This window comes from Podarcis pityusensis (genome assembly GCF_964106645.2).
Source record: "Podarcis pityusensis genome assembly, chromosome: 11".
Lineage (NCBI taxonomy): Eukaryota > Metazoa > Chordata > Lepidosauria > Squamata > Lacertidae > Podarcis > Podarcis pityusensis.
The window spans coordinates 47,147,360-47,172,335 of NC_138036.1; the positions used below are offsets into that span (position 1 = coordinate 47,147,360).

At 44.1% G+C, this 24,976-nt stretch overlaps 1 protein-coding gene across 15 annotated transcripts in view; it reads left to right on the plus strand.

Annotated features, from left to right (window-relative positions):
* Window positions 1-24,976, plus strand: part of PRDM6 (PR/SET domain 6) — a 130,022-nt gene that overhangs the window by 28,250 nt on the left and 76,796 nt on the right. For 3 of the 15 annotated variants that reach the window (XM_080972694.1, XM_080972696.1, XM_080972697.1), the window contains exon 1: window positions 1,665-4,410. The exons of 7 other annotated variants lie outside the window; for them this stretch is intronic. In XM_080972694.1, coding sequence (XP_080828820.1) covers window positions 3,858-4,410 — 553 coding nt within the window. In that variant the 5' untranslated portion in view covers window positions 1,665-3,857. Of the gene's footprint in view, window positions 1-1,664; window positions 4,411-24,976 lie in introns of those variants that run through there. 5 more of the 15 variants (XM_080972684.1, XM_080972691.1, XM_080972692.1 and 2 more) reach the window with 5 other exon arrangements.

Here is a 24,976-nt window from a genome sequence, read left to right on the forward strand (position 1 = left end):
GACAGCGGGAAAGTAGGGAAGGTTGGCTCGGGAACCGAGAGACGTCATCGGGGTGCTGGAAGGGACACACGTGGCCGGTGCAGGACAGATCCAAAGCCGCCGCAAACTTTCGCGAGAGAGAGCGGAAAGACCTACACAAATAATAGCGCCGTCGGTTCCGCAACATCCGAGGCCTTAATTCTTAAGGAAATTGGGAGGAGGAGCGAAGGGTAGGTTTGCACTAATCCGGCATAAACCCCTGTTTAAAGTTCGGATTTAATGGTGCAGGATCTCCGAGGGAACCCTGATCTCCGGCTAGGAGAGCGGATTGCATCCCGAAAGGATCCGTTTGATTCGTTCTCGTAAATTGCCTCTCTCCCTCCTGCAAACAGCCTGTAAGACAAATGCAGCTATTGACAATGCATTTAAGCGCAAGGAAGGGCGATGAACAATCCTTCCTCCTAGTTGGTGGATTGTTTCTCCCTCCCTCCTCCCGCTTTTTTTTCTCGCATCTGAAGGGTTATTAGCAAAAAAATAAATAAAAAATGTGTATTTATGGAAGGAGAAGGCCAATAGTTGGAATCAGAGAACTGGACCCGGACCTAGAGACCACCTAAGGGCCTGCCGTCATTCTTAACGCGTTAAATTATAAGTGATTAAAAGCGATACAGTTACAAAGGGAATGCAGGCAAAAGAAAAGTTGCTGAGAGTTCAAACTTGCGCAGGAAGTTCCATCCTGCTTCTTCAGTCACTATGCCTAGGATCGTAGCCTAAAAGCGGCGACAGAGTTTAGATCAACGCAGTAATTTTGCGGGAGCTCTTCGAATTATTCCTGGTTTTGTAGCGCATCATCGACCATTTTACACTCAAGAGTTTTAGAAAACTTGTTTTCGCGGCTCCCCTCTCCCTTTCCTCCACCCGCGTGCTTAAAAGAGCAACAGAACTTTTTCTTTTTAGAAAATGACGACTTAGAAGGGTAGTAGGAGTGGAAATTCGTAATATTCGAGGCGATCGAATTGATCAAGGGCAGCGAAAGGACTTTGACAATCAGCCAGCTTTAAATTTCAGAAAATCAGAGGCGCTGGTTCCTTCTCGCATCCTTCTCCCTCCCTCGGTCCACCGCCCCCCTTTAGTTGCGTGTTTGCCTTTAACTTAGGTGTTATCAATCTGTTCCGAAAAATGACGAATGACCTTGTCACAGTGACGCCAGTCAAAACATTCTCTCGCGCTGCCCCGCCGCCGCCTTTTGTCCTAGCAGTTCTGTTCAGATTTGTGTGAAAGTGTCTTGGACGCAGACGAAAACTAAACAGCACCGGCGTTTCCCAGGCTCTCTAAAAAAAGCAAGGAGTGTGGAGCAGTGCGGGAAGGGGTGGGGGGCAGGAAGAGACACGGGCTTCGCAAACACTTTCCTGCGTGGGCTATTATTCATTGCTAAACTAGGAGCGTGGAACATGCGTCCTCGGACACGCGTGGCGCAGGGAAGCGGGTCTAGAAATGGAACCATTCATTTCTGTCTGAGCAGAAGCGCTTTTTGACAGGCTGTGCGCGCTAAAGCAGATCAATGCCCCGCGCAATCTATCCGCCTTGCAAAGGAAGCACAGCAGAAGTTGGTTGGGGAAAGTTTGTCGTTTGTATTCTTTTTTCCTGGGTTAGGTTTACAAGCTACACGCAGTGTGCTCATGAACAACCCAAGGAAAGCGCGGGCAGGTTGGGGTACAGGGAAATGGTTCAAACGTTGACCTCGCCTGAAATCCCATCATGTTTAACTTAGCCATTGAGACTTTAAGGGGGCAGAAGCGCGTTCGTCGGTGCACAGGACCGTCAGTTCCTAACTGCTAGGCGTTTATGTGTCGTTTTGAGCAAAGGCCCGGCGACTGCGCCTCAAACGCTCAGCAGGTTGCTGCACGAGTTATTCTGTAAAAACTGTTTTAACCCGGGGACAGGAGGAATGGATAAATGGATGAATAGATTAGCACCTTCCATTTGGAGCTGCTCTTGGCCAAGGGATAGAATAATAGAATTTCAGAGTTGGAAGGGACCCTGAGGATCATCTAGTCCAACCCCCTGCAACGTCAACATAATGACGGAGTCCACAAGCCGCTTCCTTAGGCTTTGAAGCGGCTCGGTGCACGTTCTCCTGGAACCGACCCAAGTGGCTTGTGAATCGCAAAAAAAGGGGCTACAAAGTGGCTTTGAAAGAGGACCGTGTTTAATTCCCTATTTCCAACAAGGGGAAAGTTATGAGCCAATGGTTTTTTTTATTCGGCAGCTAAGACCTGGGGAATGGGGGGTGGAAGATGGGGAAAGGTGGGACGGGGCGTGGGAACAGAGAGTCGAAAGCCAAGCACTGGAATACCTCTGAGCCGACGGGACATCCAGAGGCCAGCAAGGCCGATCTGTGGGGTGGGGGGTGGGGACTCCGAAGCGTTTTGCTCGGTGGAGCCTGGGCTCTGGGAAGGGGCTCGCCTTGGCAGACTTTCAGGAGTGCCAACTTGAATCAAATACGGAGGAAGGGGCAAGTAAGTCGCGCCCCACATAATCGGCACACCATTTGAATGGACACTGGCCATCCACTGGGGGGGGGACGGACCACCCCCTCAAATATTTTATTGGGGGGCGAAGGGACCTCGACCCCTAGCACTTGGCTCCTGGGGACGTTTCACCCTCTTCCGGAACCCAGAAGTCTACCAGTGACCCCCAACCCTACCCCTAAGGCAGATTCCCTCCCTTCCCTCCAGCCGTCTGGCAAACGACGGAAGCAGCAGCAGCCGCCTTCTCGAGAACCAGGCTGCTCTGAACTTAACCTACGCGAGGTTGCGCGCGGCGGGGAGGGTGGGGGTTGTGTTGCGAGTTTAAGCAGCGCTCTGATCCGCCACTCTTTCCCCCTCCCTCTCCTCCCTCTCCCTCCTGCCCCCCTCACACGCTTGTGTTTAGTGCTGTCGTAAAACCCACGTGTCTCGCCCGGAGGCTGCCAGAGCGCCGAGCGCAGCGGAGCCCTGCCGCTCCTGCCGTAGAGCGCCGCGGCAAGAGCCAGCGAGGAAGACGCTGGAGATCTCCACGCGGGACAGCCTCCCCACGTCCCCGCCGTCCGAAGCCCACCAGTGCGCCTCTCCCGCTGCTTGAGCGGAGCTTTTCGGGAACACCATCTCTCCAGCCCCCCCTTCCCCACTTTCCTTCCCCTCCACGACCCTGGATCTCCTCGGGGAGAGAAGAGCCCTGCGCGCCTTCAGATCCGGGTAGCCCACAAAGAGATCCAGGTAAAAGAGAGGCGGGCGGGAGGATATGTGGCTGGGGGATCAGGGTAAGAGATCTGGCGGGATCCTTCGCCTTCTGCTCAAGTTGCCTCGCCGCGCGCCAACTTCTCTCCGGGACGCTGGGGAGAAAAGTGGCCTGGCGCGTTTTGCTGGCGGCGCGCTTCCCCTTTCGCTTTGCGATCTTTCGTCCCTGGAAGTCCGTGGGGACTTCCCTCGGCCCAGAACTTGGCAGGATGGGACGGTCCGGGGTAGGGCGGCGGAAGGAGGTGGGTAGTTCAAACGCGATCCGGAATGTTACTCGCCTGGGAGGAATTTGGGGATAGGGTGGGGGTGGAGAGGCCAGATCCCTGGCAAGAGTGGGTGCCCCGGGGTCGCTTTCCTCCCCATCCCCCCCTGAAACTCAGGATCGCGGCAGACGCTGAGCCGTTGGCGGGCAGCAAATGCGCCTCCTCTCCCTCGCCGAGCGGCTGCTGAGAGGGTCGAAGTCCGTCGGGAGTAGCATCCTTCAGACTCCGAGCCCCTCACCGCCGGACGCCTTGCGGAGCGCAAAGTCCCGACGGCGCCTCTCACGGCTCTTTCTCTCCCCTCTCCCTCTCCGCCTTCCTCTCATCCAGGCTCGCAGAGATGCTGAAGCCCGGCGATCCCGGCGGATCGGCTTTCCTCAAGGTGGATCCCGCGTACCTCCAGCACTGGCAGCAGCTGTTCCCGCACAGCAGCCAGCAGCTCAAAGGCGGCGCCGGGCTGCTAGGTCACCTCCAGGCGCCCGAAAGAGCCGTCGAGCCCCAGGCTGACAGCCTCCGCCCGCTGCCGGCCTCTCTCTCGTCGGCGGCGTCCTCGTCCTCTTCCTTGTCCTCTTCTTCGTCGTCTTCCTCCTCCTCCTCCACACCGTCGTCCGCCCCGTCTTCGTGCGCCGTCGCCTCCCTGGCCAGCTTGACTGCGCTGCCGGTGGCGCAGATCCCCGTCTTTGGACCGATTCAGAGCTCCGAGTCCCCGACGGGAGCCCCGGTCGCCCTCCTGCAGACCAAGGACCTGGGTGGAGGCAGCGGGGTGGCCAAGGGCGGCGAGAGGGCGCCGGCCCGGTTTCGCTGCACCGCCGAGGAGTTGGACTATTACCTGTATGGGCAGCAGCGCATGGAGATCATCCCGCTGAACCAGCACACCGGGGACCCCAACAACCGTATGTACTCCCCACCCAACCTTCCCGACGCGCGGCAGGGCACAGCCACTTTGGCTAAAGTTTGGGGTGCAAATGTTTAATATTGGGGGGAGAGAAAGAAGGATCCGCTCTCAAAAGTGAGAGAGCCACTGAACTCAAGAGAGCTTATGGAAGAAGGAGCTTACGTCAAGGAGATGAGTAACCCTATAACCTTTAGAAGGCAGCCCTATAGGGAAGTTTTTAATGTGCAATGTTTTATTATGTTTTTATATGTGCTGGAAGCGCCCAGAGTGGCTGGGGCAACCCAGTCCGATGGGCGTGGTACGAATAATAATAATAATAATAAAAAACCCTTGACTCAAAACTAAGTCCTGCAGTGGGGCTTAGCCCCAGAGATTTTGTGTGCGTGAGATTGCAGCCTAAATTAAGGGCACCCCAAGCAGAATTGGTCATCCAGCACACGCAGACTCTCCTAGAATTACTGCTTGGAACTAAATAAAACACTTCAAGATGCGGCCTTTAGACGCCTCCTCGTTGCAGAATGCCCCCAAATGATCGCTGGGAAACTTTGTAACTTCCCCCAAAGTCTCAAGAGCACATACTCCGAAATAAGTCCCACTCCCAACAACGGGGCATTGCCAAGGCAGGACTTTGTGGTCGTCTGAAGCACTTAGCGCTATAGCAGGACTGGAGAGTGACCGGCTGCATACCAAATGTTTTCTAGAACTTTGCTGAAAATAGGGGGGGGGGGATGGTTGTTCTAAAAAATGAATATGTTTTATTTAAATATTGTATGGAAAGCTAAAATGTGTGGAAGATGTTTTTCCTACATTGAGAACAAACAAACAAAAGTTTTGCTTTTTATAAGGGAACTGCTTTTTTTTTTTTGCCCCTTTAAAAATACTGTATCCTTTCCCCTTCGGCCCTTGTTCCTGCCAGTAGCACCAGGCAGCTGGGTTTGTCTTCGCAGCGTCAAAGGCGAGGCACGTTCGTTCCATAGGAAGTTTGTTTTCAAAAGTATAAATGTCAAAAGCCTAATTGGGTGTCAAAACCAATATGCTATGGGGGATTTCAGAATTACTGAGACCGCCACATTGACCTTAAAACAAAACAAAACCGGGGAGTCGAAAAGCCCCCCCTCGTGAGATTTAGGCTGCAACCCCAGGCACACTTACACTGGTGTAAGTTTAAACGGAGTAGGGCTTACTTTTGAGTAGACACACCTAGGATTGCCCTTTTCTAGGATTACTTTTCTTTTCTGAAGTGTGGATTTGACCAAATACCCTTTTCTCAATTACAGCATGTTCCTTTACTTGCACGCCTTTGGAATTGCTTAAAATCTTTTCAGCTGTCTTAAATACATTATGTATTATTATTGGCATAGTTAGGAGCAATCAGCCTTATCAATGGCACATGTGTAGCTTTTAAACGCTATTTCTCCTGTTGAAATAAGGGTTTGTTTTTTTTAAAGTATTTTTGTAGTTTCACGAACCACGGTTAAACAATATTTGCACTTGGATGAATTTACAACCGATCCTCACAATATTTGTATGAAAACAAATGCTATCAAAACGAGGAGATTTGGAGTAAATGTGCTCTGGGCTGAAAGAGGCAAGCTCAGAGACTTTGCAAGGACTGGCGGAAAGAAGCTCGCAACTTGTTTAAGAAGAGTGCTTGCATTCTAAACCTTGCTGAATCTGGACGTAAATGGGATGGAAATCGGTTTAAACATAAATAGTCCGGTTTAACTGGTCAGTGCATGGAGCAGGAAAAACGCAATTTCAATGTAACTTAGAAAGTTTGTATATATATTTTTTCCAACGAGTTGAGGAAACTTCCCAGTGCTGACGGTAACGCGGGTGGTTCTTTTTAATTAAAACAATGTCACGATACACACAGTTCCTTAGCAATAAGCCGCACTGAATTTACTTCAATGTATTTTGAATCTGGCGAGGATCCGTCCGATCCTAGGCACTTTTACTCGGAAGTAAGCCCCCCTGGTTTCAGTGCGGATTAAGCCCAGGTAAGTATTCATAGGACCGGAGCCCTGCATCAATATCCTCCTGCTTATTGGGCCCCAGGAACCATAAACGGTGCTACCAAGATCTAGCGGGTACAGGATAGCAACCTTACAGCGCAATCCTGTATGCATGTTTCCCCAGATGTGAGCCCCATGGGGTTCAATGGGGCTTACTCTCCAGTTGCAAGCGTGTTTAGGATTGCAGCCGGAACCTTGCACATTAAATGTGACGTTTTAACCGCAAAGTGGGTTTTCGGTTCGCGCCGGTGTCGCAAAGCGCAAAGGTTTAGCGATCCTGATCATGGGCTGTGGGAAACCTGAGCATTTCAGCGCATCGTTTGCCTCCAGAGGCGACGCAGCCCGTGTTTTCTCGGGCGGAGAGAGAGAGAGAAAATCTGCTCCCATAAATTACAGACTCATAAATTAATGGGCTCTGAAACGCGCTTTTAATGGCCTACAGTACGCGGCTTACTTTTCAGAGACAGAGCTCGGTAAATCTAGAAGATAAAGGGCTTGCAAGAGGAAAGGTAAAACAAAGGGTGACCTCAGAAAGGGCAGGGCTGCTGAGCCAATTCGTGCTTCCCTCGCCAGCACTTAGAGAAAGATCTTTGGAAAGGCCAGCGGTACTTGATGTAAAATACTCCACGTGGTCCACGCGGGATCGCGACGCGGCGAGGAACCGTCGGATTTGCTGGCGAACGCAGCTCCGCGCGGGTTCAAGCCCTGGGTGTGCCAGGGAACTGGAGTGCGCCTAGTTCTAGGCTGGGATCCCAATCTGCTCCACAGTCCAAATCCCAATGCGTTGATCCCTCCTTACCCATTCCTACCTATGAGCCGGTTCCGATTTCTTTGGAAGCAGCTCCAAACCGAGATCCTTCCTAGTTTCAAACTCACAACCTCAGGGTTTGGCCAGACCATCTCGCCCGAGGGCTCGGGCTGTGTCGAGGGGTGGTGGATCGAGCCCGTTGTTAGTGAGCCCGTCTGTTTCTCCTCTCCCCCCGCCCCCCAGTGTGCCACAAAACCCTCTTCCCACGCGTCTCGTGGTCTGGTATCTCTCGTTTCTTTCTGAGATCAGAAGTGGTGCCTTTCCAGAGTTCACAAATATGGAGAGGAGGATCTCCATTTTCAGAGGATATGGGGACGGTCAAAAGATAAAGGGATTTTCGGCCCGGGAAGGTGGAGATCCTTGGCCAGAGAGTGGTGGACTGTCTTTGGTTTGAGACTAGTTTTGATTTGCGGCGGAGATCGCTGGGCTATGGAAGCAGTTGTTGGGCCAGGGATGACTGCAGCAGAAGCTAAAGAGAATCACAGAACGGTAGTCCAGCCCACATTAATGCGCCTTTGGAGTTCTTTTCACAGGCTGCTGGTTGTGGAGAGTTGGTTTTGCTTTGCAGTTTCGCGCGCCTCCCGTTTTGAATGTGCCCATTGGCTAGCTGTACACGCGACGTGCCCGCCGTAACAGCATGCACAAGTGACGCGTTCCACACTAAAGCGAGCTCTCAGCCCTCATCTTGTGAAAGCGCGCTGGTTTTTGGAACGGGTTCCCGAAATTCTGAAGTTCTGCGCCAGAAATATATAGCAGATCTGCAAGGGTGGGCGGTGGGGAGTACGGAACACGATGACCTGTTGGAGTTGATTTTAGCTCCATTTATCCGACCTCGCCTCCCATTAATTTCATGTTGATTGACCAGAAACTCTCTTACATTCTTTAAAAAGTGGAGAGTCCAGTAAATTAAAAATGCAGAGTTTGCCCTTGTGATCGAACTACGGCAGGTTATTGGATTTTGCACTCTTATCTGAAGCACATTTACACATTTCGATGGGTCTCTTGTCCACTGAAGGTTTCAAGTAAGGATAGCAGACTCAGCCTCACTGGGTCCAAGTCGTTTGGCTTAACTGGGACACCTAACTCGATGCTGGTAAACCTTGTTCAGTCCAGATGCCCTGTTGTCCGAATATGTACCATAATTTTAAAGGATAATGAGGTTTGTGTCGGGGACATAAAGCTTGCTGCATTGTATCTCACATTACCAGATTCCGTCAAGCTTTGACTATGATTATGATTAATATCGACATATGCTAATTGCAAATGGAATAATGCAGAAGACTCATAGTTTCACCTGAATATCTTTTATTGTATAGTACTGTTTTAAAAGTCATAAACTAGAGATGATGAGGATCCCAGTGTGAGAATACCTGTGGACATTCCGATATGTACCACGAATGGCTAATTTTTCTCAATTGATATCGTAAAGCAAAATATTCTACTTTTTCACTGTGTGTTCTGTTTGGGTAGATGAGGTTTAACAATCCTGGAGGCACCAAACAACATTGAACTGAATGGGGCTTACTTTTGAGTAGACGTGCAAAGTATTGCCTCGTTAGAGCGCCTTCATTCATACTCAGAAGTAAGTTCCACGGAGTTCGGCAGAACTTACTCCCAGGTAAATGGGAGTAGGTTTTAACTAATTTAGGGCTCCTCAATCACAGATATAGATTATTTGAGAGACTATTCAATAGGTACTAGCCAGGAGTCAATTTTCAAAGAGGATCTGTTTGAGGGTATTTTTTTAAGGGAAAAAAAAGGAAAAGTGATTTATGTTATTGTTTCAAGTGGAGACATTTCTAGCTAATAAATTGTCACAGTCTGACTCATTAGGATTGGAAATCAAATGGGATTTTGCTTAAATAAAGCGGCAGTTGTGCATTTTAATGGCTAGATTCACGCCCATGATCCTGAGCAAGTTAGGGCGTTTTCACGCCTGAAGCTTGTATTGGTCTTAAAGGCGACTGCCAAATAAATCTGTCTTGGCCAGAATGCGCCTTCCACTTGAAACCTCTTTTTAAGCTTCTATCTTGTATGAACAAACTTCACACGAGGCGCAAAAAAAGGCTCAAAAGGCTTTTTCTGGCCATGTGTGATATGCCAGATTTTTTTTTTACTGAAAGCTGACATTCAAATCAAGTAACTCCAGTTGGGATTTGACGTCAAAGTCTTTGAAATGTCCTCGCTCCTACTCACTTTAGGGGGCAAATGTTTAGATGTTTCGATTCTTACCTATGGAAGAAACGGGGCTTTTAATTCATTTTTAATTATCGTGACGTGCAGAAGAAAGGATGAAACCTACTCCGCCTTAATTAATCCGGAATGGAAGACAGTGATTTTGGGTTTGAGGCGACATGATCTTTAGGATCGCAACAGAGATCCGTGTTTTATATCCTTGCGCTGCAGCTTTCGGAACTGGAGGTGGCGCGGCTCTTCTTCCTCCCTTGCACTGAAACGCCGACAACAAAGAAAGGGATCTTTCTGACCCCAGCTGCTCTGAATCGTGTCAAACTAATGCAAGAGAGCAGTTGCATTGTCCGTCCTACTGGATCGAACGACAGGAGCGTTTGCCCGCAGCAGCGCTCTGCGAAATATGGACCGTCTCTGCCTTTTACGTTTTAAATCCGCATTTTCCCCAATTGCTACTAACGCCTCTGATTTAGCTACTTTCCATCATCATCCGTTTCGCCGGCGGCAGCAGCAGCAGCAGCACCCTTAAAGAGAGCAGCTCGCGGCCCATATATTAGATTGAGGTTAGAAAAGGTGGTGACTGTTTATTTAAGGTGATAAAATGGTCCATCAGCAGTAATCTCCATCGATATGTGCCACAAGGAGATGAAGGATGAGGGGACAAGGCACAATTAATTGCCCTATAGTTTTGTAGGAGAGAGTGGAGGCAATGCGGCCCTCGCTTCGATCTCCTCTCCCAAAGCCCATTCATCATCCGCACATTGTATATGGGGCTCCCCCAGGGCCAAGAGGGTGGCAAGGTTTATCTACACACAATATTCTTCTAACCTTCTGATACCTGACACCGAAATTTAATTCATTCATACGCGCGATCGAAGGAGGCGAGATACACTCTCACACACACAAAATACACACGCGCTCTATCCACACGCATTTCCCCAGCATATCACATGGCTTCGCACAAAAGCCACTTAATTCGTAGTCTCTCCTCTTCTCATTCATTTCCCTGCCCCCCCCCCGCAATAAAACAACTAAGGTAAGAAACTCACCAGATGGGTCCGAATACAGTATATGCACACACTTAAACGGAGGCAGTGGCGTGGCAAGCGTGCAATGGACACCCCCACACCCCCGTTAAGCATAATGATTTAATTTCCTGAAATGGGAAGGCTTACTTATGTTAAAATGGCTCCTCTGCATTGCAAATCATCAACATTTATTTTGATATGCATAACAGTGCCCACCAAAACTTCTCCCGAGTGATCTGCACGGATTTGGCGAGAACCTGTCTAATCCCGCATCTGCTCAGATCCAGATGCCCCGGATTAACCGGTGTGCATGTCCGGATCCTGGCTGCGAGAGCTCGAGATGGGCAGCCCGATCTTGTGCGGTCTCTCCAAGCAGCGCGCAGATCTGTCCGGCGGAGGAGGCTCATAATAAAACAGGTCCTCGGAGGGCAGAGAACTTCCCGATATATAACCGATCTCTTCAGCTCAGGGGTGCTAACTTGAATAAAATATTTGGGGGCTGGGGCTGGTAATAATCACATAATCAAATATGGTGGGGGGAGGTGATAATCGCTCCACATAATCGATCACAAGAGGTGGCTCGTGCACACTATTTGAATCGACTTCTTTTTGGGGGGGAGGCTCACATATTTCATGGGGGGGGCCTCCTATGGATCTCTTCCTCCTTTCCTGGGCTCATTCGAGCTTTGCATCGCCCTCGAGATTTAGGGATCGCTTTAGGATTAGATCTCCCCCTCCTGCGCTCTCCCCCTCCCCTGCCTGCGCGCTGCTTCCGCGGAAGCACCTGGGAGAGCATCTTGACCAATAGGATCACCTGCCGCCGCCGCCGCCTCGCGCGGGGTCTGAGGGAGACGCCGAGCCGCCTGCCAGGGTCGCTTATTCGCGCACAGGCCGCTGAGCCGGGCGGTAGAGTTTCCCCTCTGAGGGCGTTTCTTCGGGCGGAGGCCACAAGGGCGTCCCCAAGAGGAGCCCGAAGGAAGGCCTGTTTCCCTCGAAAACGCGGGCCTTGCTTGCCTTTGGGCCTCGGAAGAGGCCTAGTCACTCGGCTTTCCTGCCTCTGTTTCAGGTAATGGGACTTCTCCTCAGGTTCCCCAGACGGGCCTCCCTGTCCTGGCTATGTGGGGCGACACACTGGGGTGCCTCTTTGCTCCCCCCCAATCTTTTTATTTATTTTTATTTCCCCTCGCCCTCTTTTTTCACATCAGTTCAACAGCACCAGGCGCAAAATGGAGAAGACTTTTTAAACCACAGGTACATTTTCTTTGGATTAGACCTGTTCTAAGGTTTGTGTACGATAATTCCTTTTTTTAGACGTTCAGGGGATGTTGGCCAACCTTGGGCCCCTTCAGAGTGGGGTGTAACTTGAATATTGAATTATAAATAAATATCAAATCCCACCCCAAGTGCAAAATATCAAAGAACCAGAACAGGTTGGGTTCCTGTAGTTATTAGCTTGTAATGCATTATTGCATTGCCATCTGATGTTATCCAAAAACTTTGGGTGGTTTGTAACTGCTAAAAACAAAATTTTGGTGTGTTTCTAGTATTTGTTGTTGCTGTATGTAGTTATTAGTCAAGTCATGTATAGGAAAAAGGGGGAACAAACCCATGCTGGATCACGAAATACTTTTGAAACTTCCTCAGTTTCAGAAGTTGGTTGCTGATAATGATATTTAGGGTGGGGACTCCTGTTTGAGAAATAATAATTTAAAAAAGAAGCTTCTTTGAAGGCTTGTTATTATTTCTTTTCATTTACAAGTGATTCATTGTGATTTTTGGAGTCATGGTTTTTCAACCAAATATTAGCAAGTGAAAAATACCCAGAGGTATGAATTGCAAATTAAATCCCTATAATTATCTTGCCGTTTTTGACTACGAGACACTTTTCTGGAGATAATTTTGAGTTAACACAGCTAATACAGAAAACTATGTTATTTATTAATAAATCAAAAGGCAGGCTAGCCTCAAAGTATACCTCTTATATAGGGCAGGACTTTGGGAGAGGGGGAAGTTGTTTGGTTTAAGAATTGGACAGTTTGTGGCAAATTATTGTCAACTTTGCTGTTCAGAGGAGTTGTACCTACAATCAGGAGTATGTGTTTGAAGTTGGGGAGCGCTGAGTACAATTCATAAAAAATAAATGAACTCATGATGCTCTTTGGCTGATATTTTTGGGTGGGGTTCAGTCACATTCAGGTTGTGAAGTTATATTTGGTTATAGTCTTGGCAACAAACCTGCTTCCCCAAAAGATCAGACTTTAAGAATAAGGAAATTGACACCAAGGTTACAGGTCCGATCCTGGTATGGGACAGCTGCATATTCCTGCATTGCAGGGGGTCAGACTAGATGATGCTCAGGATCCCTTCCAACTCTACAATTCTATGACAAGAAAATGCACTGGAGTAACACTTTTTGATTGCAATATCAGTCAGCTGCCTTGCAAACAAGCCAGAATATATTCTCAATTAACAAGTTGTCCGTTTCATGAATATGAAGTGCTAGGTATTTGCTTTCTGTGACTAGTGAATGGCAACTTCTTTATCAACACATTTTAGCAAAATTATCCAGGCTAAAGGAATATGCATGCTATCAACAAGGGGAAAATGACAAAAGAATACAGTGGTACCTCGGGTTACATACGCTTCAGGTTACATACGCTTCAGGTTACAGACTCTGCTAACCCAGAAATAGTGCTTCAGGTTAAGAACTTTGCTTCAGGATGAGAACAGAAATCGTGCTCCGGCGACAGCAGGAGGCCCTGTTAGCTAATGTGGTGCTTCAGGTTAAGAACAGTTTCAGGTTAACTACGGACCTCCGGAACAAATTAAGTACTTAACCCGAGGTACCACTGTACATTAGTGGCCGTAGGTCAAAGATTTACAGTATCCTGGACCTAAGGCTACCTATGCATTTCTTACTTTTTAAAGACAAATTCAAATTTCTTTTGAGCAACATAACATGACACATTATCAAGAGGAAACTGCAACACTGTTTTGTTGTTTTCATTTTTTATGGCTTTCACTTCTTTGCTTTCACCTTTTAGTATTGTATTTATGTTTAGTATCGTGTTAAAGTTCAGCTAGTGAAAATCAGATTGCCCAATTTGGGCAGAGCTAGAGGATACTTGAAACGTGTGGTTGCATTTCATATCTTGGTTTTTTTGTTAGCTTGTTTAAAAAAAGAAAGAGCAGACACAGGGGCAGATCAGCTGAAAAACTGTAGGAAGACAGGTCACCAAGAAAGAAACAGCTCAAGTGAGAAGGTCTAAATCTGGCATGGAGAAACTATGGGCCCTCCAGATACTGTTGAACTCCAACTCGCAGCAGCTCAGCCAGGATGGCCAGTGGTGAGGGATGATTGGAGTAGAAATCCAGTAATATCTGGGGGAAGTTCTCCATCCTTACTCTATAGCAGGCATAGGCAAACTCGGCCCTCCAGATGTTTTGGGACTACAACTCCCATCATCCCTAGCTAACACGACCAGTGGTCAGGGATGATGGGAATTGTTGTCCGAAAACATCTGGAGGGCTGAGTTTGCCTATGCCTTCTCTATAGCTATGTCAAGAACAGACACTTCTTGTCTAACACGGTTGCCATGCAGTTTTGTCTTACAAAAATGCATACTTGTGAAAACTAAAGGAGGAATGGCTGATTAGCTGATCCTGTTGATGCCTTATATAAAAATAGCAAGGTTGTTTTGGGAGGCATGATTGAAGGTTTCATTTTGTTTCAGAAGCCCTCTTGCCTCAGACGTCTGACCCTGAATGTTTCCAAAACGTTGTGTACCCAGTTTTATTAAAAGTAGGAATGTTTGTGCCCCAAGATGTGATATTGTATTATTTGTATATCTCATTTAGTTTTAGCTTCATGTTTTATGCAGTTTTAAGAACTCCTGGCTTTTTTATGATGAAAAAGCTTGACCATCTTTTGCTCAAGGTTTGTGTGAGTTAGAAATGAAGTAAATATATAGATTTCAACCAACCCTTTAGTGTCGAGCAGTTATACTAACTGTGCCAGTGTCTTTTAAAAAGGTAGATATTTCCCCAAAAATTCACTTAAACTTCGTAGATGGGACTAAATTGTATTTGCTTAAATTAATACGTAATATACCGTATTAACACAAGGCATTCCTTGTTTGTAAAATTGGGACGGTAGAGATAACCATGCACATTTTAAGATGGAAGGGATTAAACTATTAATGGATGAGAGAAGTTAACATATTTTATTAGTAGCCAATTCAGTGACTTCTAGTGTTGTTGGGTTTTTTTTAAATAAAAAGCACTGGCCAACAATAATGACTTCTACAGCGTTGATGGTGTGATATATATATTCTTATTGTAAAAACTTGCAGATGGGAAGCTCAGTGGAGAGCATCTGCCTTGCATGCAGAAGGTCTCAAATTCAATTCCCAGTATCTCTAGGTAAGACTGGAAGAGAACCCTGCCTGAAACCCTGGAGAGCTACTGCCAGTTGGTGCAAACAGCACTGAGCTAGGTGGACCAATGGGTCTGACTCATGTTATGTGGGGTCCAATCCACCTATTGCTTTTTATTCTGGCATAGTTGTTATGCTGCTTTTCCAAGCAGTAAAGTATGTTATATGTAGCACAAAAGTTTGTATGTTTACTCAGAAGTAACTTCCACTGAGTTCAGTGAGACTTGGGTTTGGTGGATTGCAGCAGTCCTAAGCACACTTTCTTGGAAGTAAAGCCTGCTGAACTCCATGGGATTTACTTCTGAGTAATCATGCTCGGAATCATTGTGCGTATCAAGAAAAAATGTTATTGTCATCAGCTGCTATGATCTCTGTTGAGGAAGTGTAATGTTTACTGCATCCAGTTAATTAATTGATTAATTGGTAAAAAAACACGACAGTTAATCGACTAAAAACCTCTAATTCACTGACAACCATAATGTATTTGGGTTTTTTTTGTTTTTGTTTACAACTGATTCTTCCTAAGAGGATCATGTAAGAAACCTTTGTTAACAGTTCCCCCAGGAAATGATAAATTTTCTCTCTCTTTTTCATTCTCCTATTGACACAATGTGGGGATTTAAGGAAGAATAATGTGAATTCCTTTTAAACATTTTTGGATACTCCGCACCACCACCAAGTGATCTTCAATCAAAATCCCCATTTGTTTATGTCAGTAATGCCAATTCACACCAACAAAATTACTCTTGAATTAAATATATAGTGGCTCATGGTTTTAGTCAAGCCTGCAATTCTATACACACTTACTTGGGAGTAAGCTCCGTTGACCTCAGTGGGACTTACAGCACAGTTCTATTCATATCTACTCAAAAGTAAGTGTAAATTCTTGCAAGAGACTTTTGCAGTGCTATTCTGTACATGTCTACTCAAAAGTGAGTCTCATTCAGTTTAAAGGGAACTTATCCCTAGGAAAGTGTGTGTATAGGATCACAGCCTTAAAATGCACCATGAATCCCATTCAAATGCTTTTACTGCAACTTATTTCTTAATTTACAGAATAAATTTTCCCTGAAATAAAAGTTGCCACTATTTTATTGTCTATCCGATATATTGTGATAATCTTCTACTGTTTCTTCTTGCTGATTAGGAGCCTGTTCAAAAAGCCTACTGAAGTAAACAGAACAGCTCCTTCTAGTTTCGAGAGTTAATTCTGTGCTCAAAGATGTAGGGAAGAAGCAGTTCCTCATGTCTCCGACTCTTTGTTGCCCTTCATGACAGATCTTCTGAAAATATCAGACTTGTTCTGTTACTTATGTCAAAGCCACAGTAGTAGTTTCACATGCACCATAAGGAACCTCAGTTAAAATCTCCTGGTTTCAAGATTCTTGGATTTCTCTACATCTAACAGCAAGTTCGGACTACAGTATTAGAATTTTCTCTTGATAAATTCAGTCAATCAGAATGTGGCCTATGTTGCAGTTTTCTCTTTATGAATGATTATTCATACAGATAGATTGCTGATCTCTTCCTTTGTATCACTTTGTTTGCTTTGAAATGTAGGTTCCCCCATTTCTATTTCCTTGGAAATGAGTGGTTTCTCCCTTTTTTAAAATACTAATCTCAGTCCTGAGCAGTGTATAATGTGTAAATTCCAGTTTCTTGTAAATGGACCAGGGAGCAGATAAATTGCACATCTTTCTGATCTGTATAGCTGTAGCCAAAAGGCTAATTGCACCATTTACACTTTACCAATTTTTATTATTATTATTTTGAAACAAATATTCATATTGCGAAAAGCAGTCTTTATACATCAGGTAACCAGACTGATTTCAGTGGAACAGATTTATACACTGTGTGCATTGGATTTAGATGTACATCTGTATACTTTCTAAGTGCATACGGCTTAGAAGTAGTATTAACTAAAATTAATACAATTTGTATCCATGTTATGAATTGTATGATGCAAATTCTACTGAAGCCAATAGGAGTTACTTCTTTACACTGAGTGGGACTGGGCCACCTTACATTTAGTTTTCAATTAATCTGAATGAAATTTATGTATAAACTCATTTAGAGGTATGCTTGACTCCTAAATACTTGAGCAGTACTATTTCAGTTACTTCCAAATAATGAGTTTAGGATTTGAATGGTAAGCTTTTTTAAAAAATGGAACATTGTGGTTAGCGTTTAAACAGCATTATAAATACTGGGGACACAATAAAAATACTGTAAAATTCAGTTTTACAGACCTACTCTGAAATCAAGGCAAACATATATTCAGAAGATAATTACATACTCAGATAATCTTGGAATGCCTTTTGGAATATAGTAGAATTCAGCAAATTGTAAAGTTGGGTTTATATTACATCATGAATAATGCTTGTAGCTTAGATAGTGTTCAGAGTAAATAGCCAAGACATTTATAATAATTTTATGACTATATGTGCTAGCAATTCTGGCTACAGAAACTGTTGTCAGTCTTTCTGGATATGCAGTTTCAGTATAAATAAGGAAAATGCATAAAGCAAGGACATTCTTTACATAAGTCAAGCAGATCACTTGTTTATTTGTCTTTTAGCATAGTTTCAACAGGTGGAATCTACTCTTAGAGCTGGGAAACAATTGGCATTTATGTAGTCTACATTCCCGCCCCCCAAATTTTTGTAATAGAGTACTCATTTTTATTTCTTGTACAGGAAAGGAGCAAAGAGCCCCCCCCCAAAGCTATTGATTCCAGCATGTATGCCTATCTCATATTTTTATGTTTTATCAGAGGTTCTAAAACCCTCATGTATGTGTAAAAGTGAATGATGTTACATATCTAGTGGCAGAGTGCAGAAGTTTGAGCTTAAAGCTGCCTGGCTGGAGTAAAAAAGATGCTTTGGCTTCATTTAATTGAAGCTGTTCAGTAGACATGGTGTCTCCAAGAGAGCCATTAATAATCAGGAAGCTGGGAGGAGGTTACACATCTAAAAGATTGTCAGCAGGGAACAAATTATTCCAGAATCAAGGGTCTGCTCTGAAAAGTAACTGAAATCTTGATCAGTCGTTTCCTAAATCTTAAGGCTTTCCAACAAGATCCCCCCCCCCCCCAGATTCATACAGTAAAAGAAATCTTAAAGAGGCTATAATGAAAGGTTAAGGGGGGGTTGGTGGGGGGGAGAGAATGGTTGCAAGTTTAGTTTTGGGGCTAGCCAGCATGAGTTCATTCTTTATAAGGAACAATCAATTGGGTTTATTATTGATTTTGCTTAAAGAAGATTAGTATAAATCAAATGATAGTGCCAAGCTTTCCCTGACCCATGAAACCAGGCTCTGTTTTTATTTGTTTGGATTCTCTGAAACTCTGTTTATGTGCTTTTACTGGTTCTTTTATGTTCTTTTACTAGTTTTATGTTATGTTTTTGTTTTAATGATATTGTTTATTGCTCTTATGTTGTACCCTGATTAGAGCTTTTAAAAAATATTCAGTGGTTCTTAAATGCTTTCAAACAAATACAAATACATTGCATTCCCGCCCCCCCCCCCGGAGTCGGCTTCCATGAATTTTTACCCCTTTGTAGTGGGAAACATGTTGTTGAGCTATTTTCATATCTAGGGTGGTGTCCACTCTAGGCTGCATCTTTCTCATCTCACACTTCAATTACAGTGCAGTCCACAAAACACTTAATTTTTGGCATGTGCTCCTCTGTTTTACACATACTTACTCAAAAGCAGATCGTATTGCTTTCAGAGGTGTAAGGATTGACGTAACCAAGTGGTACAGTTTATAGAAGGCAATGGAACTAAAGCAGGGTTCAAGGATCCTGGTTTAATTGATTTCAGGATTGTGGTCTGGCATGTAGTAATGATACCACTGGCAAACAATTGTCCTAGGAACCAGGGCGGGTGCTATCATTAGGCCAACTAGGCAGCTGCGTAGAGTACAGACCTCAGAGGAGAGCAGTACTAACCTTGCGGGCACAGTTTTATACAGATTATTTTTTGTTATATAACAAAAAAAGGCTAACTTCTATATTAAGAAACACATGGCTTATAAAAATGATAAAATTATTCAAAATATAAAAATAAAATATCATAAATTTATATTTTGAATAATATTATCATTTTTACATGACATCAGTTTTTGAAAATTGAAGTTAGCAGTATTTTTTTGGTGATGTAAGCCTGGCACCGGCACTGCCTGGAACATTTCCATGTCTCTGTGCTTTTTCAAATATATTTGTGTCATACCTGAAACAGGGTTTACCAAAAGCAATGGATATATGTAGTGATTATATGATATTTCCCAAACCCCATCCTATATAATATGCTTCCAAAATAAAAGTAATGGTCCATAGTTTGAATGTGTATGCGGATATTGAGTAGTGAGAAATTTTAGTTTTACACCTGTAAAACCATATCTACTCTATGAAATGAAAGGAAAAGGTTATGAGGAAAATAGGAAGAAAGCCTATCTCTTCTTCACAAAACATTAAAGAAATGCATGGAGCCTTAATGCCACTTTTATCAGCATTGGCTTCTGTAGTTTTCTACAGCACTAGGGAATATATCTGCCTGTATTAACAGGAATTATCTTTTTTTTTTTTTAAAATAATGTTTATTAAAATTTTCAAAAATACAGAAAGTAAGAGTTAAAATACATTCAGAACCTTATTTTCATATATCCACTTTCTGGGACTCCCCCCTTCCCCCACCCCTATCATATTCCTGTTTCATGTTGTTGGCTCCACAAGCTCTCAGTTCTGATTAAAAACTTAATTTGTTTAGACCATTGTTCGAATTTAAAATTTCTACACTCCTCATCAATACCCTTACTAAAAAACCAAAAATTTCTTTCCCAGGGCCCACCCCATTTTTATTCCACAATTTCCCTTCTTCTTTTTTTTAATAATAAAGACACCCCACATAATAGAAATATCAGAAATAAGAAATAAAAGGTATAATAGATGAAACAAAACCAGTTCAAAAAAAGAAATTGACAAGCCTTTGGATTTTAGTTCTCCCCCTCTGTCCCCGGTTTAATTTCCCCCTGACCACTAAACCATGTTATCCGCCTGGAATTCTTACAATCCATAAATCGCCTATTTCCCCCAACTCCTTGCTGGCTTTTTTTTTTTTTTTTTCCCCTTTCATAATTATTTTTTAAAACACTTAGCTTCAGATCTTTAATAAAGCTCCCCCCATTGTTCTTTCCAAATTGTAGTCCAGTTTCCTCTTGTTCCGCTGCTGAAACGTTCTAATTCAGAAGCTTAGTAAGTCTGCAGGGATTATTGTTATTCAGGAACAAAAACTTGCGTTCAGTCCCTTCCTTTCTTCAATAGAAAATTCTATTGTCTCCTTTAGCTGAACACCCTGTAGACAAAATATTATTTCCGTTTTGCAGCTTTCCCAGAAGATAACCAGTTCTGTAAAATTCCAATGGTATTTTTCCACTTACGACCATCTTTGTAATGTCCCGAAACTCCTCTAGGGGGATTGTTGTAACTTTGTTTTTCTCTAGTCCAAAAGTCCGATTGTTATCCATGTTTTCGCCATTTTGTATCCAAGTTTTAAAAAGTTGTAGCAAATTATAACAAATTTAGCCAGCAAAGTTCTCATAATAAAATCCTCTCTGCTTTCCGACTTTGACAGCTACTTTGACAGCTGTCAAAATCTCCGACTCTTTTCACCAGGCTCTCTCTTCAATCACCCCGGTTCCCAGGGGGGGGGGGGTTATGTTTCTTCTCCCTCAATTCGTCCTCCAGCACAGTTCTTATAATTTCCCATCGTGGAATTCTTAGTTTTTATCAGCAATACAAATCTTTTTGGACCTTGGTTTCCCCGTCCTTGTCTTGGAAGGTTTACAATAGGGGGGGGGGGACTGACTTCCTTTTTGGATCCCCCCCCGCTCGTGTCCAATTCGAAAAGAAATTCTTTTTTTCCCCTCCTTTTAAACCCAGTTTCCAAATTACTCACGGGTTGTTGTTAAAAAGTCCGAATTTTCAATGGAAGAAGTCAGCGCTCTCCGCCGGATGGCATGCGGCTGCGCTCGGCAGGGATAGCAGAGGACTCAAAGCACCACGCTTCTCCCCGGCACCCGATCCGTAGCCTTTAAAAAGGCTCCTTCACGAGTCGGGAGGGCGCTGACGGTGCCAGCCGAGTCTCCATGTCCACGGCCTTCGTGGCCGTGGTTTTTAAGGGTCCCCGCATCGCCGGTGCGGTAGGACCCAGCCCCTGCCGAGCAGGCTCCCTCCGGAGCTCGGAGGGAGTCCGCCATTCGGCGATGGCGCCAACCCGGAAGTGTATTAACAGGAATTATCATCCTGATCCAAAATAATTTCTGGGTACAAATAAAAGGATTTAAGTAAGCTTAAATTGCATTGAAGCCAACAGAATTAAAGTGATTTCAAGTGATTTCATCTGAGGATGGGATAGGATTGTATATAGGATTTATAATCCTTTTGACCACAGCCAAATGTCCTGTATCTCTGTGGGTTGGTTCATACATAATGTTTCTAGTTTGTTAGAGTGGGTGGAAAGCAATGAGTCTGAACGCCCTTTTTATCTTCTGCTTTCATACACCTGGCTGCAGAAGTGACTTCATGATTTGTTAAATCACAGTTCGCTCAGGGTGTCTTGACCAGGAATTGTATTTAAGTGCTGCCTGCAATCCAAGATTGCAGAAGAGTTTTAGCTGCAGGCAGTGCTTAAACTAGAGTTTGTCAGTTTGGATGCCTTGGGGAAATGATAGTTTCGCAAACCAAAAAGTCTCCTCAGCTGGACATGAAAAGGAAGGAGGAAAGGAGGGAACACTTGAGCTCATCACTCGTTCCTTCTTCAACTGACCATAGTTTGTTGCATCAGCAATATTACACCTGAACCTAGCTTTTAGCTGGAATCCCTAACATACTCACTTGTAAGTATGTACCACTCCAAGTAGGCCTAATAGAGTACCAAGTGATTTTCCTGAATCTAAATAACTACGTCATAGAATCTTAGAATTGGAAGGTAACTAGTTGTTTGTGCAAAAGAATCATAGAATTGTAGAGTTGGAAGGGAACACAAGGGTGATCTAGTGTATCCCTTGCAATGCAGGAATCCTTTGCCCAACGTGGGGCTCAAACCCACAACCCTGAGATTAAGAGTCTTGTGCTGTACTAGCTTTGGGTTCACATTTCTCAAACACTACCATCCAGTGTTTCATGGCAAACTGCTGTTGAAACCTACGACCTTAAAAAAGTAATATGTATAGAGATCGGCTGTTCAAAGAACAAGTCAAAAATCCCATTTTGTACGCTGCAGTTCACTTCAATCAGTTTTTGGGCAAAGGTGCTTAACAGCTGGAGGATAACTGTTTTACTTTGCTGCTTAATGCTGTATTCCTTACAGCCTTGCATTTTTAAAGGAATCTTCAAATTAACTATAATTTAATACTGTATGTATATTCTGATTTACTGTTCATCTAGATGGTTGTAAAAAAACCATGTACCGTATATACTTGAGTATGAGCCGACCCAAATGTAAGCCGAGGCACCTAATTTTACTACAAAAAACTGGGAAAACTTATTAACTTGAGTATAAGTCTAGGGTGGGAAATGCTGACAGTGACAAGGCAGCGGCGGAGGAAGGAGCAGCCTGAAAGGGCTGCTTTCGGGCTGCTCGTTCCTCCTCCTCCACCAACAACAGCCTCTGCTGCTCGCAGGGGCAGGCACAGGAGCCGCGCTTGGCAGAGCGGCGGCGGCACGAGTGGCGGCAGCAAACAGTAAGTGGGACCCTCACTTGAGTATCAGCCGAGGGGGGCTTTTTCAGCATAAAAAATGTGCTGAAAAAGTTGGCTTATACTCGAGTATATACGGTAATTAATTATGAGCCTTTGAACAGTGATAAATTAACTTGAGCAGTGATAAATTGCACCTAGGTGCCATAATATACGTGTGTAAGTTATCAATTGCAGAAATAAGAGGCTGCATTTTAGTTATGTGACTCATAATCACATTGAATAGGTAGAAACGTTTTGTACTTCTCTGAAAGAGTCTTACACAGTATACTGTATTGAAGTTTATCTAACATAGGAGGCAAGAAGGCCATGACAGTCCTGCTGGGTTTATAACCTGTGGTTTTAGGCTGCTTACTTATTCCAGATTTGTGGTTTAGACCACCAAATCCCTAACCAACTGGTGAATATTTTTGTTTTATTTTTAGCTGCTGGATGTGTATGATGCAGAATTATCAGGGGGGAAGTAATTGCTGTGTAAATAATGTAGAACAAGTACTACTTTTTGAAAATATTTCTGGAAAAGAGTTGTCTGAAACCTTTAATTGTGTTACAATGTACAAAATGTGCCAAGAACTGTAATTGATTCAAAGAGATTCATTTTTATTTTAGTTGCAAAACATATTTCTGAGCATGAACTGTTCTCTTGAAAGTCCAGAACCTTCATGTAAAGAATATGGAAACCATTAACATGAAACAGATTAAAATGAAAACTTCTGAAGTCCTTTTTATTCATATAAGGGGAAAAAATAGTAAATTTTTAACGTATCATAAGGATGCTGTGCATTAGTTACTGTATGTACATTACATTTTCTGGTGTCAGTAAAGATTAGAAACTTATTATAATACTGAACTAAAATTGAAGGGGCTGATAAGTGAGGCATGCACATGGGGAACGAGATCTGCTTGTACTACAAGACTTGTTCCTCACTCTCCTCCCCATGTGTGCCCCCGAAACCTGTTATGGGGTTCCCTGAGCCCTCCAGGGCAGGTTTAGAGAGTGCAGGAAGAAACTCCCATTGCATGAGCAGGTCTCATTCCATGCACACAGCTTAGTAGACTCCCACCCTGAAATATGAACGGCCAAAGGTGTAGTTTCATGAATAGCTTGCCACTCATAAAGTTGGCATAAACATAACATGCATTTACATTTTACTGTGGAAACGAGTAAACATTTCTTCAGAAATAATTGTGTGAAAATTATTTGACTAAAAGCCTTAAGTGAAATCATGGCTAGCGAAAACTTGGGAGATTCGTATTTCTGTACCCTACCACAGTCACTACACATCTTATTTTCATGATACTTTCAATTAGTCATTATCGGTTTACTTTGTGCGCTACTTTCCCCACAGAAGACTGTGCCCAAAGTATCATATTTTTCCATGTATAAGACTAGGTTTCCCCCCTAAAAAATAATTTCCATAATTTGGGGGTGTCTTATACACAGATAGATCCCCCCCCCATTTTCTTAAATCGGAGTCCCCCCAAAATAGGGGGTGTCTTATACATGGGGGTGTTTTATAGACAGAAAAATATAGAATCTTACTTAGAATACACAAGAAACAAACAAATAATGAAAACAGAAGCAGATAGTAAAATATAAATGTTGGCATATCAAGACAGTTTACTGTGTGTCATATCAGGACAAGAGTACAGCAACAACATATCAAACATATTAAATGCAATAACACTTCCCATATCAACAACATATTTAAATATTTATGCGAAAGGATGCAGTGTAATCCAACACCCCCACATATGGATTACTGAGGGGATGTGTTGAATGGCATGGAGTTGCTTTCTCACAAGCCTTCATTGGTGGCAGGACTGGCACCAGTTGGAGTGGTGGAGGCACCAGCAGTGCCCATTCAGGTGAAAGCTACAATTTGTGGTTTCCTCAATGGCAGTAGCCAATAGAAAACCCTGAAAAGACACGTTTCAGAGTAGTAGCAGGGCACCAGTGGGTTTAGATCTGGATCCAAAGTCATCGAGATCCCTCAAGGGGCTGGGTCCTCAGCACCCTCAGGTACACCAGCCTGGAGCTGGTGTAGCGAAATATGAAGAAAATAAACAAAGGTCCCCAACCTTCTACTTTTGTTGGCGTGGTCCAGCATGCGTTTGAATGGTGGGTCCACTGTTTGCTCCAGTTAGGATTGCTCTGTCCATGAGCTGATAATAAGAAAACAAAACGTAGCAAATCCTAACAAATGTTTGAAAACATGTAAAAATAATGCATTTAAAGCATTTTAAACTAATTTTAACTGATAATTCATTTATTTTTTTAAAAAGGATAAAAATAAAGTTTCAAACATAAATGGATGAATACATAGCC